The sequence below is a fragment of the Bemisia tabaci genome, chromosome 6, assembly GCF_918797505.1.
Source record: "Bemisia tabaci chromosome 6, PGI_BMITA_v3".
NCBI lineage: Eukaryota > Metazoa > Arthropoda > Insecta > Hemiptera > Aleyrodidae > Bemisia > Bemisia tabaci.
This window is the reverse complement of record NC_092798.1, coordinates 430,258-444,314: the sequence shown is the minus strand read 5'-3', so window position 1 is coordinate 444,314 and position 14,057 is coordinate 430,258. Positions and strand designations below refer to the sequence as shown.

The window sequence follows — 14,057 nt, the reverse complement described above, 5'->3', positions numbered from 1 at the left end:
AGGCAGTGGACAAGACTTAGGGCTCCGATGGGTTTTTCTGACCGGAGCCGGTACCAACAATATGGACGGGGCCCATCTCCCATCATTCATCGGGGATGTTCCGGGCTTTCGCGATCAAACCACTTGACTGGGCCAATTAACGTATGCCTCCCCTCCACACCCCCTACCCCGAGGGGATAAGTCACAAAGGAAACCGCCGCGCCAATTATTTCCGGCTCGCAACGTGTAACGAGAGGGGAGGAGGGGAGGAAACCGCGATCAGCCATCGAAATTCAGATCCGCGACTTGAAATGTAAATACTCGGTCGTTGGTTTAAGCCGTATTTGATCTGAGCGCTTTGAAACGAAGTCAGATTAGCCCGTTGTGTGTCGTCATCGAAATGGTTGCGCGCTCTTCCGAGCTTTGCCTTACGCCGTTGTCGCTCTTCTTCCGAAAAGCCACGAAAAATCCTCGAGAATTTTTCTCCGTCGGATTACCTCCGCCCCCAAAATCGGAAAAGTTTAAAACGTAGAGCGAGACACGGGTCGGCGCGTGACGCAGCGCGGCGCGCCCTCTCACAAACTGCCTTCAAAGTTGCTGGATACCACCTGGGGTTACAACCGTGGCCGCATAGTTGCATTCCGCATGTCATTCGTGGCAATAAAATGGAGCGATCCTATTCGTTGAAACGGGTGGTTTTCATAGACTAAAAAGAAAGTGATGGGCCAACTTCAGAGTCTTTCCTGGGTTACTATTAGTTAGTTCAATTTGTACATCCTTGGTCCATTGCAACCATCCACTTCCACCAATAGGATCGTTCAATTCTCCTTTTGGCTCCTTTGTTCATGGCTTTGTCTGTATTAATTTGATCTCCGTTGAGTGGTGACATATTCTTCCGGATTTTATAAATTTTTGGAAATATTAAAACTGACAATTGAACACAGCATGGCAGGCACCACCCCCCCCCCCCCCCGTGTTGGAGGAGAGGTGGAATTTCGGTTATTAACGTGAAAGGGTAAGATTTTGATTCTCTCGTAGAAAGTCAAGTTCATGCATACTGTTTATCGTTTTTCTGGAAAACAAGAAAAAAGCATGTTTCGCAGATGATAAGTATGACAAAGCAATGCGATAACGCAGGGTCTCTAAAAACTTTCGCCTCACATTTTTGCGCGGAAAAAACTAAAGAGAGAGGAGAATAAAAGTCAACCCAGTAAACGCTAAGGGTCAGAAAAACTCTTCAAAATACTGCGCGAGGAATATTCTTTGTTTGAAGATATGATGAATAGATCACGGGCGAACAATGAGCAGCAAAGTGCAGGATAATGGTGGCCGGGAGAGAGAAGGGGGGGGGGGAGGAGGAGGATGGACCAAGTTTTAAAACAGCAAAAAAAGTTACAGTTCAAGATATTCCGAGGGATTATAATTTACTCCCCCCCTTTTTTTTGCACGTTCCCATTATTTCGATCACTCCCACCTGAAGAGTGAAAAATACACCCGAGCTTCCCGGAAGCGCCATGAAACTTAACAAGGTCGGGAACTTTGCGAGTGCTGAAAACCGGGCGCCAGGCAAGTCGGGGAGGGGTGCTTGGGGAGGGGTGCTTGGGGAGGGAGCGGAGTGGGTTTCAAATTTTGCCAATATTCGACCGGGGCCGGAGTTTGGGTCGAGAGCATGTTGAGTTGGACGGGGAACGTGATAAATAATCCTACAATCCTAGTTCTTGATTAGATTTAAAAAGTTTTACACCCCCTCTACCCTCAGCCGCACTCACACCAATCCAAGACTGTTCAATTCATTGATGTATAAGGATCGGGGTCATGCTCTTGGCGTCGCGGTAGGGTTTCCAGAGGGGAACGAGGAGCAGTACGATCTGGAAGAAAATAATCGTCCGTGTCTTACAATGGTATAAAAAGTCTGAACTTGGAATTTTTCGCGGGAAATCGAGGAGTCCGGACTCATTATCAGTTCGAAAAGGGGATTAGTTCTTTGGGCTGCACCTCCTCTCCCTAACAATCTTTTTTCACCCCCTTCCCCTTTCCCTTCCCTCGGGACGTCTTCCTTGTCATTCTCATTCTTGCCTCGTTGCTCCGCTGCAAAGCGGAGCCACTTATTGACTCCATTATTTTTATTCTTTTTATTATCATTCTCTATCTCTCTCCTCTCCTTTCCTACACTTTCTCGTCTCCTTTTTTCCAAGAGTCAAGCCCTTACTACCTTAATTAAATTGTGCCCTACCCCCCTCTCCCTCGCCGCATCTTCTCCGCAGCTTCTCAACATTTTCTCCTCACTTCAAAACCAGTTCATTCATCACTCGTCTCGCCGGCTGATAATTCACGCAACTTTAAACATATTTTCGTGACTTTTTGGGATTCTAACTCCTGTCAAGAAAAAAATAAAAATAAAAAAATAAATAAATAAAAAAAATGAGAGAAATATTTCCGCGTTTTTTTTTGTTCAGTAATTCTTTTTTCTACCGATTGAAGTCCCGTACATAAAGAAATCTTTGACATATTGAACCGATGATCCCATCAGTTTTTGGAAGTTTTTTGAAATAAGTTGCTCGAATATTTTAAACTCGGCTGTCAACTTTTTTTCCAGCGTGTTATTTTCACGAATGTCATTTCGCCAGAAAATTGCTCCTTTTTTAGAAATGCAAGAAATCTGCGGAAAGTAAAATTTTAAATGCTCATGAAATTAGTCGAACATTGCCGGTGGGTCAATCTAAAAAGTTTACTTTGACGTTTTGCTAAGCAAGTCTATCAGAAAAAAATTTTCGGAAAAAATAGGAAAAAAATTACTCCGAAAAACTTGAAAGGTCTCGAAGGAGGTTTTACTTGTTGGCCTCTGAACAAGAGTGCATCAACGATTTAAAATCAAATTCATTCACACCTAGTGCGCCAAAACTTTTATTCCTTAAAAAAAAAAAAATAGTTTTTAAAAGTAGGTTACTTTTGTATGGGCCTGATGCAAACTTCAGCAAGAGCAAAAAGAAAAGTTATTCCGTAGCGAAAATGACTGAAAAACCGCGATGCGCGCATCGGGCAGGTCTGAAATTTACCCTAACTTCACAATCTGCGTGAGAAATGTGCGCTTTTTCAAAAAACGATACTACGGCACAGGTGAACATTTTGTAAGACCAGTCGTTTCTTTCAACCCGTACGCATTAGGATGCTACACAATATTCAACATGGCTGACGCTTCCGCGCGCAAGTCGTGAGGAGGCACCATGGTCTTCATAGACGCAAGGAAAATGTGAATATGAACACGCCAGTTGACCATAGAGTACATAGAGTCGTAATGTAAGTGAGTGAGCTGGCGCCACTTTTAAGCATTTGCCAGGTTCCGAATTCCAAGACTCCTGTGTGACGCGGGGTCACTTTTTCGATACATAATCGATTGTTTGCAATACACGAGTACCCGGCCATTCGATGTAAACAAAGAAGATAGGAATCATCACGTATTCCACACCGCCATTTTGAATCGAACCTGTATCGAAAAAAAGACCCAAACTCGGCGCACACTGGGCTCGGAACTCGTCGAGCAGAACATGGCGCCAGCTCTCCCATTTACATTACGACTCTATGTACTCTATGCAGTTGACAAAGTCTCTTCTCGTCACGTGTGTTTTGGCGGGTCGGGTTGCCATGTATAATTTTATGCAGCATTCCGCTGCGCAATCGTTAGATGGGACAAATCCTCTCAAAAAATGTTCACCTATGCCGTAGTAGCGTTCTTGGCGCAGGAAGCTTGAAGAAATAACACATATTTCCTACGTAGACTGTGAAGTTGGGAGTGTATTTCAGAATTTCTCAATGCGCCAATCGTGAATTTTGAGGTATTGTCTAAAAGGGCTGACCTTTGATTGGACGTATTTCTATCAAACAGATTTATGTGGAGGTGAGAAACATAGGGTGCGCTCGTCAGTTCTCTGGCCGTGAGAGTGAATGAGAATAATAAAGCGCCAGTGACGTCAACGGAGATGGATGCCGTCGTCGGGGCTCCTCGTAGTGGTCAACTCATGAGCCCTGTCCATAACGCTCTCGTGCCATGCCCGCGGCTCGTATATCCCGCATTCAGTTGGCACATAGTTATCTTTGCTCAATTTAAAATCCCGCTTTCCCCACTCTTCAAAAGGAATCATACCCACTTTCACATTGTTTCTCATGCAGCTTTCTAGAGGACACCCCATATTTCTCACCTGCACATAGTTTAGTTCTGTTTGATGGAAATACGTCTAATTTTGCTCTAGCAGAAGTTTGCAAGAGGCCCATTATTCGAGGTGTCCCAGTGTACGAGTTTTACGTCATCACTGACAAGACAGTTAAGGTAAAATCAAGTAAAAATAAAAAAATTACGAATTTTTTGTCTAACGAGTGAATGTTTAAACTTGTACAGTGTTTCAAGGTACTTATTCAAGTACAAGGTAGTTCATCTGCTAGTTCTACCCGAATTTCCTTGAAAATATCAAGTTATGATTTTTAAAAGCAATAGTGAAAGATGGCATCGATGAGCCTCTTTGATGCCTCCAGTTTGTGTACGGAGAGGACTCCTCTGGTAAGAATAAATCGTCTCGGGAGGACGATCATCGATGGAATTTGTTGACTGCTGCCTTTAAAATCAGACCATGAGATTTTCGAAGAAATTCGAATGGAACTGGCGGCTAAATTAAAGTCTTTGTGCCGGTTTGGAAATTTGTGAAACAATCAGGGGATATTTTTGAGCGGGAACTTTCCTTGACACGAAAAAGGAACTTCTCAGCATAAAAATTTAGACTTTCAACGTTAAAATAAAATTGAATACTTTATTTTAACTCCAAAAGTCATTTTAGGCTCTTCGTGACACTGATAAATGAAAATTACTCATCATTTTGTATTCGACGTATGCAGTGCAAACAGCACTGAAAGTCAACACATCAAGACTACTCTTGGTAGGTCGCGGTCGGACCAACATAAAACGCCTTCAAATGCGTGTGATACTGTGCAACACACCCAAGTTGATATAGTTGTATTCTTAGGTTCGAACCTAACTCAAGTGAATTGCTCTACTAAATAGGGCATTTCAGTCTATGGATTTCTGCGTTTCAAGTTAACTCGCATATTTTATGCAAGGTATTATTTTTCAATTGTTATTTTTCATTTTTATTGTATTTTATTCAATGTACTTATTCAGGTATATTCAAACATGAGCGCAATGAGAGCCTTGTTTTTTGAGCGTCGGATCAGGTCAGTAAGAGTCGCGTTCACATCTATCGAGTTCGATCCGAGTGGTTTCGGAGAGCAGTTCCGCCCATCAAAGGTAACCCTTTTAGATAATTATTGAGGGCGTTAGGCTCTCTGCAAACGTTGTTGATTGTTTCGTGGAATTAAGATGATTTTGAGCATTCATTAAATTCTAGCAATCACAGATTCTCGGAAACTAAACTTTTTCCCCCTCATTCTAAAGTCCCGATGCAAAAGAGCGCGATTTCCTGTAAACGAGGTTTGACGTAAGCAAGCAGACAGACACTGTTGCAAAATTGCTGAAACAACGTTGAAGGCATAATTTACCCTTCACACTAAACAATATAGGTTTTACTTTCGGCAAAACATCATGACAATAAAATGGAGCCGTGGGTGAGACCAGTAAACAGGGTACTCAAATACGCATTCTCAAAACACGTCTTCTTAAAAAATATTCAGCTGGAACAGCAAGAATGCATCAAAAGTTTTTGAAGTCGTTGTAGAAAGAGAACACAGCGATTTCTAGTCTCAACTCTCGGAGTTTGCCACTTGCTGAGAGAGAAAAAAAAAAGTTCCAAGGCAAAACCGGTCAGTTAGTTTTTAGATAGAGTAATGGTCTTAGAGCTATGAATTTTGGTACCTTTTTAAGTTTGAGAGTATCTTCTATCGAAAAAGGAAAACAATTTTTCGGAGCCACACTCTATATATCAGCCGAATGTTAATAAGTTGTTTCCAATGACAGACTTGAACCACGTAGATTTTAGTTATCGTCAGTTACAGGTTTTTGTAAACCTGCAGCAGTCAGTATTTCTGATGTAAACTGTGACTGTATGTAAACTATACATTTTAAATTCTCACTAATAAGTAAATTAAAAATATTTTTCATCTGCTTCCACAAACCCCGACTGAAAGATGTGAAAATGTGTCTTGAGGTATTTCATACTATGTTTTTTGGTCCATTCTATTCAAGAATCTTACTAAGGACTGATAAAGACTTACTTTTGTGTCGTGTGTCCAGTAAATCAGAGACGGCGGCTCTGGACTGTGTTTAATAACGCACGTTAAATTCATCGTGCTGCCTCTGTTAATGTACAGTTCCGTCCCACCGATGATTGTTGTCACTGGTTCTGAAACAAACGAGAAGAAATCATTGTAATAACAACGGGAGAAAATAATTATTCACTCGTTTCTTCGGTTTTGTAGTTCCCGATGTAGAGTTACGCACATCAATTTGTAAAAACATTTAAAAGACTACAGTAAAGCTCGTTAAGGACGAAATACGGTTAAGACGAAAATCCGCTTTAGACAAAAATTTTTTTTGGTCTCTCGACACTTCCATAAGAGTCAATGTAAAAAAAAATACGGATAGGTAAGACGAAATTTCGAAATTTTGACCCGTAACCAAAGCCGGTTAAGGTGATTCGATGGACGCCATATTTCGTGTCAGAATGGAATGCGATATATCGCATCAATTGAATCCATTTATTCAGCTACTCGTCATTTTTCTCCAATTTTGAGATCGCAATTCTGTTGTCAGGAGGCTAAAACACTCACTTACCAATTTTAACGAAGAAATTCAACGTAAGAAAGGCGTGGTTTTTATAGAGAGAAAACATCGCATTCGATACTGATATGGAAACTGCACTCGAATGCGATATTTTCTCTCTAAAAAAACCACGCCTTTATTACGTTGAATTTCTTTGTTACATCGATACATCGCATGCCGTTCTGACACAAAATATGGCGTCCATCGAATCACCGTAAAACTAAGAAAAATTTCCGATTTTTTCCCCTGAAATTGGGTAAAAACGACAAAAAAGAGCCAATTCTCACTGCTGCTTTGCCTAACATGAAATATTGAAGCAACAGTCGAAACCTAAATTCGACAATTTTCAATAATGCGAACAATTTATGAGATTACTTCGAATAATTATTGACAACGGAGATGTTGCATGTGTGAGGAATTTGCAATTTGACAATTGATTTTAATGTAAAAGTTCCCGAGAAACACGATGGTGCCATTGGTTTTCCCTGAAATCAATTCCCATGCTCAAAAAAAGCTCTCAAGTTAAGGGGCGTAATGGAAGGGATATTCCACGCTATCCTGAGAGTCTACTTCTACACCAATACAAACTCTCCATTCAAAGATAGGGAGCAAATTCATTGACAGGACTGCCACTTTATTTGGGGACTATGAAACTGAAAACATGGCAACCCTGCTGCTGTATTTGCTCCCTATCTTCGCATGGAGAGTATGTCTTGATGATGTAGACGTGGACTCTCAGGACAGCGTGGGATATCCCCTCCATTTTGGCCTCAACTAGAGAGCTTTTTTGAGCTTGGGATTTGATTTTAGAGAAAACTAGTGACACCATCGTGTTTCTCGCGAACTTTTACAAAAGAATCGATGGTCAAATCGCAAATCCCTCACACATGCAACATCTCCATTTCTTGGAAAACGACGGATGAAATGATCCGCTAATAGGTACGCTACCAGGCCCAGTATTTACTTAGAGTAACCCCGAAAAACGAGCCGATTGAAAATGTGAAATTTTTCCACGAAAATGTGGCGACATTGGGTGAAAGGTTGGTGAGTCCTCACTCTCTAGCAGCTGAGATTCGCGAAATAAGCTGACATAATTTTGAGCGTGAGAGTGAACCGCAGCTCCAAGTGCCATGCACGAATGAGTTGTGAGTTAAAACTTCCAATTCGCAATCCCCACACCCTAAAACTTACTCGCCGTTGCCACGTAGCAGTAAACCGAATGCATGGGCGTACGAAAGGAGGGGGGGGGGGGTCCTGGCCCTCTAGAATTGAAAACAGTACCATCTACCCCCCCCTCCCCCAGAAATTCTAGATGACGGAAAAAAACCTTAGTCGACGATGATTATCTCTCTCAACGTAGTGTCCTGAACTCCTGAATGAAAATACCGTGTTCATTAGATTGAAAATATTTGGGCCCAAGGATGGTTTTGAAATTAATGAGACCTGCGGGCCAAGACCAATTATAAAAATTGATTAACAAAGAAGATGACGGAAAAATAGAGCGATCCTATTGTTTGCAACGGGTTGATTTTATGGACTAAGGGGTATAGATTAGACTAACTATAGGGTCCATATCGTGGGTTACCGTGAGTTGGACTATTACCTACCTCTTTTGGTCATTCCAATCACTCGCATTCACCAATAGGATCGCTCCATTCTCCCTGTGTCTACAGCTTGAGCTATTAATTTAAAATCTCAGCCCGCAATAATTTTTTTCAGTGCTCACCATTTCTGACTCCTCGTTATGCTCGCCGTTACCTCCCAATCTTATGGATTCCGGCTTCCTTATCTAGGAAATTTTACCGATCCTTGACTCATTTGGCACGTGGGTCTTTCCTCTAAACCCCCGATTTAGTGTCTCGCCATCGCTTAGAATAATTAGTTTCATGCACGTGTGAGTTGAGCATCCTGAGCCTGCGTGGCTAGCGCGGTGGGAAAATGTGCATGATCGACTATAGATTTTCCTCCCTTTATGGATCCTTTTCCATGTGTTCAATCAGGAGATTGATGGAGATACTGCAAAGGCTGGGACGGGACTGGAGGCTAGGATTTTTGGGAATTCCCTTCGGGTGATGGCAACGTGGAAGAGACGGCTGCGGCTGCGGCTGCGGCTGTCCGGAAAGAGCTCCGCGCCCAAGGTGGAGCCCGGAGCAAGCGAGCTTTGCTTTGACTTCACATGTCGCACAGCGCCGTGTTTGTGTCATAACATTCGCAGAGACTAGAACGATAATATAATTGAAATCGGGAGGAGGGGGCAGGCAACCGGGTGGAAGAGCCTTTCCAGGGGGAGAATTCAGATGGAGGGCTGGCGGCGGGGGCGGCGGCGGAATTGGGTCGCTTCGGCAGCAAAGGAATAGGTGGTGAATCGTAGGCGACGAGCAAAGACTCTTTAGTCTTCTGCTCCTGATAACCTATTCCACGTTTCAGGCCCTTCTTTTTGCTGGGCCACGATGCCGGCTCCAAAAATATCATTTTTGAAAATGACCGCGTTTTCCGCTCAAGTCACGAGCACTTGACTTTTCGGAAATGAACCACTGGACAAGGTACGAATTTCAGCGTTCCCATACATGTTTCATAATTAGAATTTCTCGTAAAACACGATTCTTGCATAGAAAATTCCGGAAATCAACTCCTAACTAAGATATCAATTTTTTATTTTACATCGGCCACGGGGATTTTGAATTGCCCGGTCACAAGAAACGCAATTCTCTACGTGAGTCAAATCGCGCCACACAACAGTTTTGGCAGGCTTCTCAATCGACCATCGTTCCTTTTCCACCCGTTATCGTTCAAAGTGTAAATAATTAGCAATAGCTGAGCCAAAGCGTCAAGATTGAGGTTTCCAGATTTTCATATCGCAGAGATTGTCATGGTAAAGTTCAGTGAGCGATTTGGCTCACGTAAACTATCGTGCTTATTTGAGCGAACGGCTTGAATTCAATCGTCGAGAAACATTAAATATCTTATTGTTAGTTAGGAGTTGATTTCAGAAATTTTCGATGTACGCAAATCGTGTTTCGTGTGAAATTGTATTAAAGATGCATTTTTCAGAATGCTTAATTTCGTACCTTGTCTAGGAGTCCATCACAGTCCCTCCACTCCGCAAGGAATAAAAACCCGCCCCCCCAAATATTATATATATATATATATATATATATATATATATATATATATATATATATATATATATATATCAGAGGCCCCGCACTAAAAATCTAGGCAATGTAGTCGGGTGAGGCAAAAATTAAGTTTGAAAGTCACCTCTACTTCTTGAGTAAAATAATAAAATGAAATTTTCTTGATGATGGGGCCGTCCCTAATTTACGCAACTCTCAACGGGGAAGGGGAGTCAAAAATGCCGTAAAAGTGCGTAACGTAATTTAAGGGCGGCAATAGACCAATTTGTTAAGTCACTACGTCATTCGATGTAATATTGAACCCAGTGTCTCAAACCAAAACAAATACATCACCTTATGGACAAATTCTGTGAAAAGGTATCGTGTTAATTCAAAACAATTCAGTTATTAAACAGGTCATAAACCAAAGAGGGGCTCATTGAACACGAGAAGTTTTGATTGCATGAATCACTTATACAATTGGACGAATTGTACCACCATGGCCCGCAGGGTACGAATCAGAGACAATGTTTTGTGTTTGTTTACAATTGAACCGTATAACGTAGCCACTAAATCAGTCTATTATTATGCAAAGAGCGATGACTTCCGAAAGTAACTTTTACACCTTAGGCAAGGTTTTAGCAGTTGAGGGTATCTAAAATATATTGTCTCTTCTCGACAATACCACTCTTGAAAATGAGCTGGTTAAACAGAAAGGTCACCAGCATTAAAAACTTCGAACATTTCAATGTATGCAGTCTACGAGAAAAAAGAGATCACCGTTCCCACGAGTAAAGTTTTGAAGAGGTTCATTCTCAAGGTGTAGGATGGAAAAATCTGGATTCAGATTACCAATCACAAACGCTCTCGACTATACCTAGGGAATAGGCTGCAATATGTTTCGTTCTATTTTGTGACAATGAAGGGTTCTTCTTGATTTTGGTTTCGACAATACTGAGCCCTAAACATGTAGACTAAAAGTCCAGCTCTTGTTCAAAACGTCTCTTTTTTACTTTCCGAATTACCCCCTTCATTTTTCCGGCTCTATTTGTAAATTTGTGTGGATGTCTTTTATCCTATGATGTTTGTCAGACACTCTTCATTGCAATGGTATGAATGGACTGATTTTAAATTTTCCGGAATAGAGGTGCTCACATTATACTGTTAAACATTTTGGAATGAAATGAACTTCCCTCCACACCTTACTCGATATTACCCCTAAATGATATCACTCGTACATTTTCCGGAACTAGGTATGCGTACATTCCGGTCTCGTGATTCACCTCATCGTTTCCGACAGTTTTGGTGTAAACGGCCACATTTCACGGATTTTCCTCGCTGTGTGACAAGAGGTTCTTAATTTTGTCGTTTTAAGTCGATCTCGTATACCTCGGATTTTTTCCATTTCTTCAGACGATTTTCCGAACCATGAGAAATTTGATCATATTTTAAATATACGGATAAAGAACGAGTTGCACGGGTTAAAGAGGCACCTTCAATAGTTAAATCTTAGATTTGCAAAATGCAGCAAGCTCTCCTCATAAGTTCTTAAATCCAATACGAGTAGACCGTCTAAAATAGAAATCACCCGCTCCTTCGATGGGGTGAAACGTCGTTTGAATTGCCGAATTTCCAAAGCTTCAACTCGAGTTACAAATATTGAAGTTATTAGAGAACCAGCGCGTGGCTCAATGAGGAAATTTAAAATAGAGGAAATGGAATGAAACGACATGCAAGAAAAGAATGGAGAATTGGAGAGGGATTTCGTGGGTCTGGTTAATGGAAGCGTTCAGCTTTGAAGAGGGCGCGATAGCGTGTGCCGTGCGGCGAAGTAGGAGGACGAATACGAACGTAATTGCGGAAAGAAGGCGGAAACAATGAGCGACATTCATGTCTGGAGCCTCTTCTTGCCGAGATGTTCCCGAGGGAATTACCCGGAAAATATCCACACCGAGCCGGAATAGAGGTATGTTCGTCTGGGAATATTGCTTCCTTCCTTCCACCCGCGACCCCGCGACCCGCATCCGTCGCCGAGCCGCGGCGTCGCGTCGGCCAAGGCATCTTAACCTATATTCCCAAGTCTGGATCCGCCATCAGCCAAAGAGATCAATGCAACTCCAGGAAGCTCTCTTTCCAAGCTCGCTTTCCACACAGAGAGACTCTAGAATCTGCAACAATCCGCTTCGATATACTTTCAAGCGCTCAGTCGATAGGGAGCCTTCCTGATTTCAATCAGAATTCAAGTATTAGATAGCAGTAGATTAGTAGATTTTATAGTAGATGGAGGTTGCCCAGAAAGGTATTTGATTGGGTTCCTCTCGGAGACAGGCGGCGTGGACGTCCAGTAAAAGGTTGGAAAGGGGGGAGTGGGGGGAGGAGATCAGACGGTGTAATCTGCCCGATGGTTTAAGGGAGGATAGATTATTCCGATGGCGATTTGGGGTCGCAGAGCGCTCTTGTGCGCTGAGGTAGCGGCTTGATTTTTTTATTTATATATATATATATATATATATATATATATATATATATATATATATATATTCTAGTGGTATATATAGTATACAGGTGGCAATGGGTTCGAATGGCGCACCAGCTCAACAACAAGATGGCGGAAGGAAGCCTATTAAGTTAAGAATAGAATAATCTGTGATACCTTTTTAACTCATTACCTCTTGTGTAAAAACACTAAGTGCGGACGATAAGTTTTTCTATAATTTGCTGTTTAGCGGTAGTGTAGTTTTCTCAAAATCGATAGTTGAAATTCTAGTGAGCGAGTTGTTTCAACTCAACAATGCCCATTGCTCATCTTATTTGAGGAACTTAAAAATGCGCCTAAACAGAAAATAGTTGCTCTAATACGAGCGTACATATATTAGAGCTCTTTTCCCTGGTATGAATAATTTTGGTTTGCATGCCCCACGGTACCCCGCTCCAAATTGTAGACCAAAGTCTGGATTGAAAGCTGAGTTGGTCCTTAGGTACTTGGGTACTTGCATTTTACCCTCTTATGAAAAGCTAGATGTGAGTGTGGTAAAAAGTTTTGGACAGGAATAGTTCCCTGGGAAAAATTTGCGATAGGAGCTGCGTTTCAAAATTCCATAGGAGTTCTTATAGCCGACTGAAGAAGGTGATAGAAAATCATATAGCTGGCTGTTATAGAAAGTGGAAAAAAGCATACGGCCGGGCTACAGGAAGCGATAAAAAATTATACAGCCGGGCTATAGTTCCTATCGCCGGGCTTAATTTTACACTTTATCGCCTGGCCGTTGCTTTTTCGCCATCGGCTATAAAAGGCTGTAAAAAATTGTCTAGAAATTCGTGTGCTTTGTAAATCCTTAAGTTTGTACGGAATCACCTTATTATTTACAAAACGCATATTATATTTTCCTTTACTAAATATTTTTTTCATCAATTAAAATGAGAATAATCCATACAGAGTGTGCAAACATTTCAAAGTCATGAGTTGAAAAACGCTGATTCCACGAGATTAAATATCAGAGCCTAACACAAAGCGGAGCGGCGGCGCACCGGCGCCTACAAACCTAACAGGGATACTTCACGCATTGCGCAATGCGTGAAGTATCCCTGTTAGGTTTGTAGGCGCCAATGCGCGTTTTGCGCTGGCTGCCCGCCGCGCCGCAGCGTACCACGGCGCTTGAAGCAACTATTTCACACTAGAGGTATTGCACAGTATCATACGGAATTGAAGGCGCTCCAACATATTAGGAATGGCAGGCATCCTTCAAAAGTACGGAGCTTTCCTCGCAAAATAAATCAAGATAGTACGGCCGAAAAAGAGAGCGGTAGTCCAAAAACTCAAGTCCTGGCATCCGTAAATAGTAATGTTTAGCATACACTTTATCGCCAGGCTGTTGCTTAGTCGCCATCGGCTATAAAAGGCTATAAGAAATTGTGTTGCCGGCTATAGAAGCTTTTGGAAATCTTACAGCCGGCTGTAGGTTTATGGTATTTTGGAACACAGATTCTACTGCCAATTTTTACCAGGGTTGGATGACTTGAAAAATTCCCGCTCCTGCAAGATTCCCCCTCTCATGAAAAAACTTGAAGCTCCGGGACCAACGTTTCAGGGATTCCGTTTCTTTTCTTGGTTTCTTTTCATAAATGGTCCTTCGAGTCGATTAAATGAATTAGTCCTGGACATATGGTCTTTCGAGCTGATTAGAAGGATTCAGCCTATG

General features: G+C 42.0%; 1 protein-coding gene across 1 annotated transcript in view; it reads right to left on the bottom strand.

The window, feature by feature from the left end:
* The window catches only part of LOC109033900 (neurotrimin), a 482,189-nt gene that overhangs the window by 91,095 nt on the left and 377,037 nt on the right, over positions 1-14,057 (bottom strand). The window contains exon 4 of the mRNA XM_072301375.1: positions 6,196-6,323. Within this exon, the coding sequence (XP_072157476.1) occupies positions 6,196-6,323 (128 nt within the window). The remainder of the gene's footprint in view (positions 1-6,195; positions 6,324-14,057) is intronic.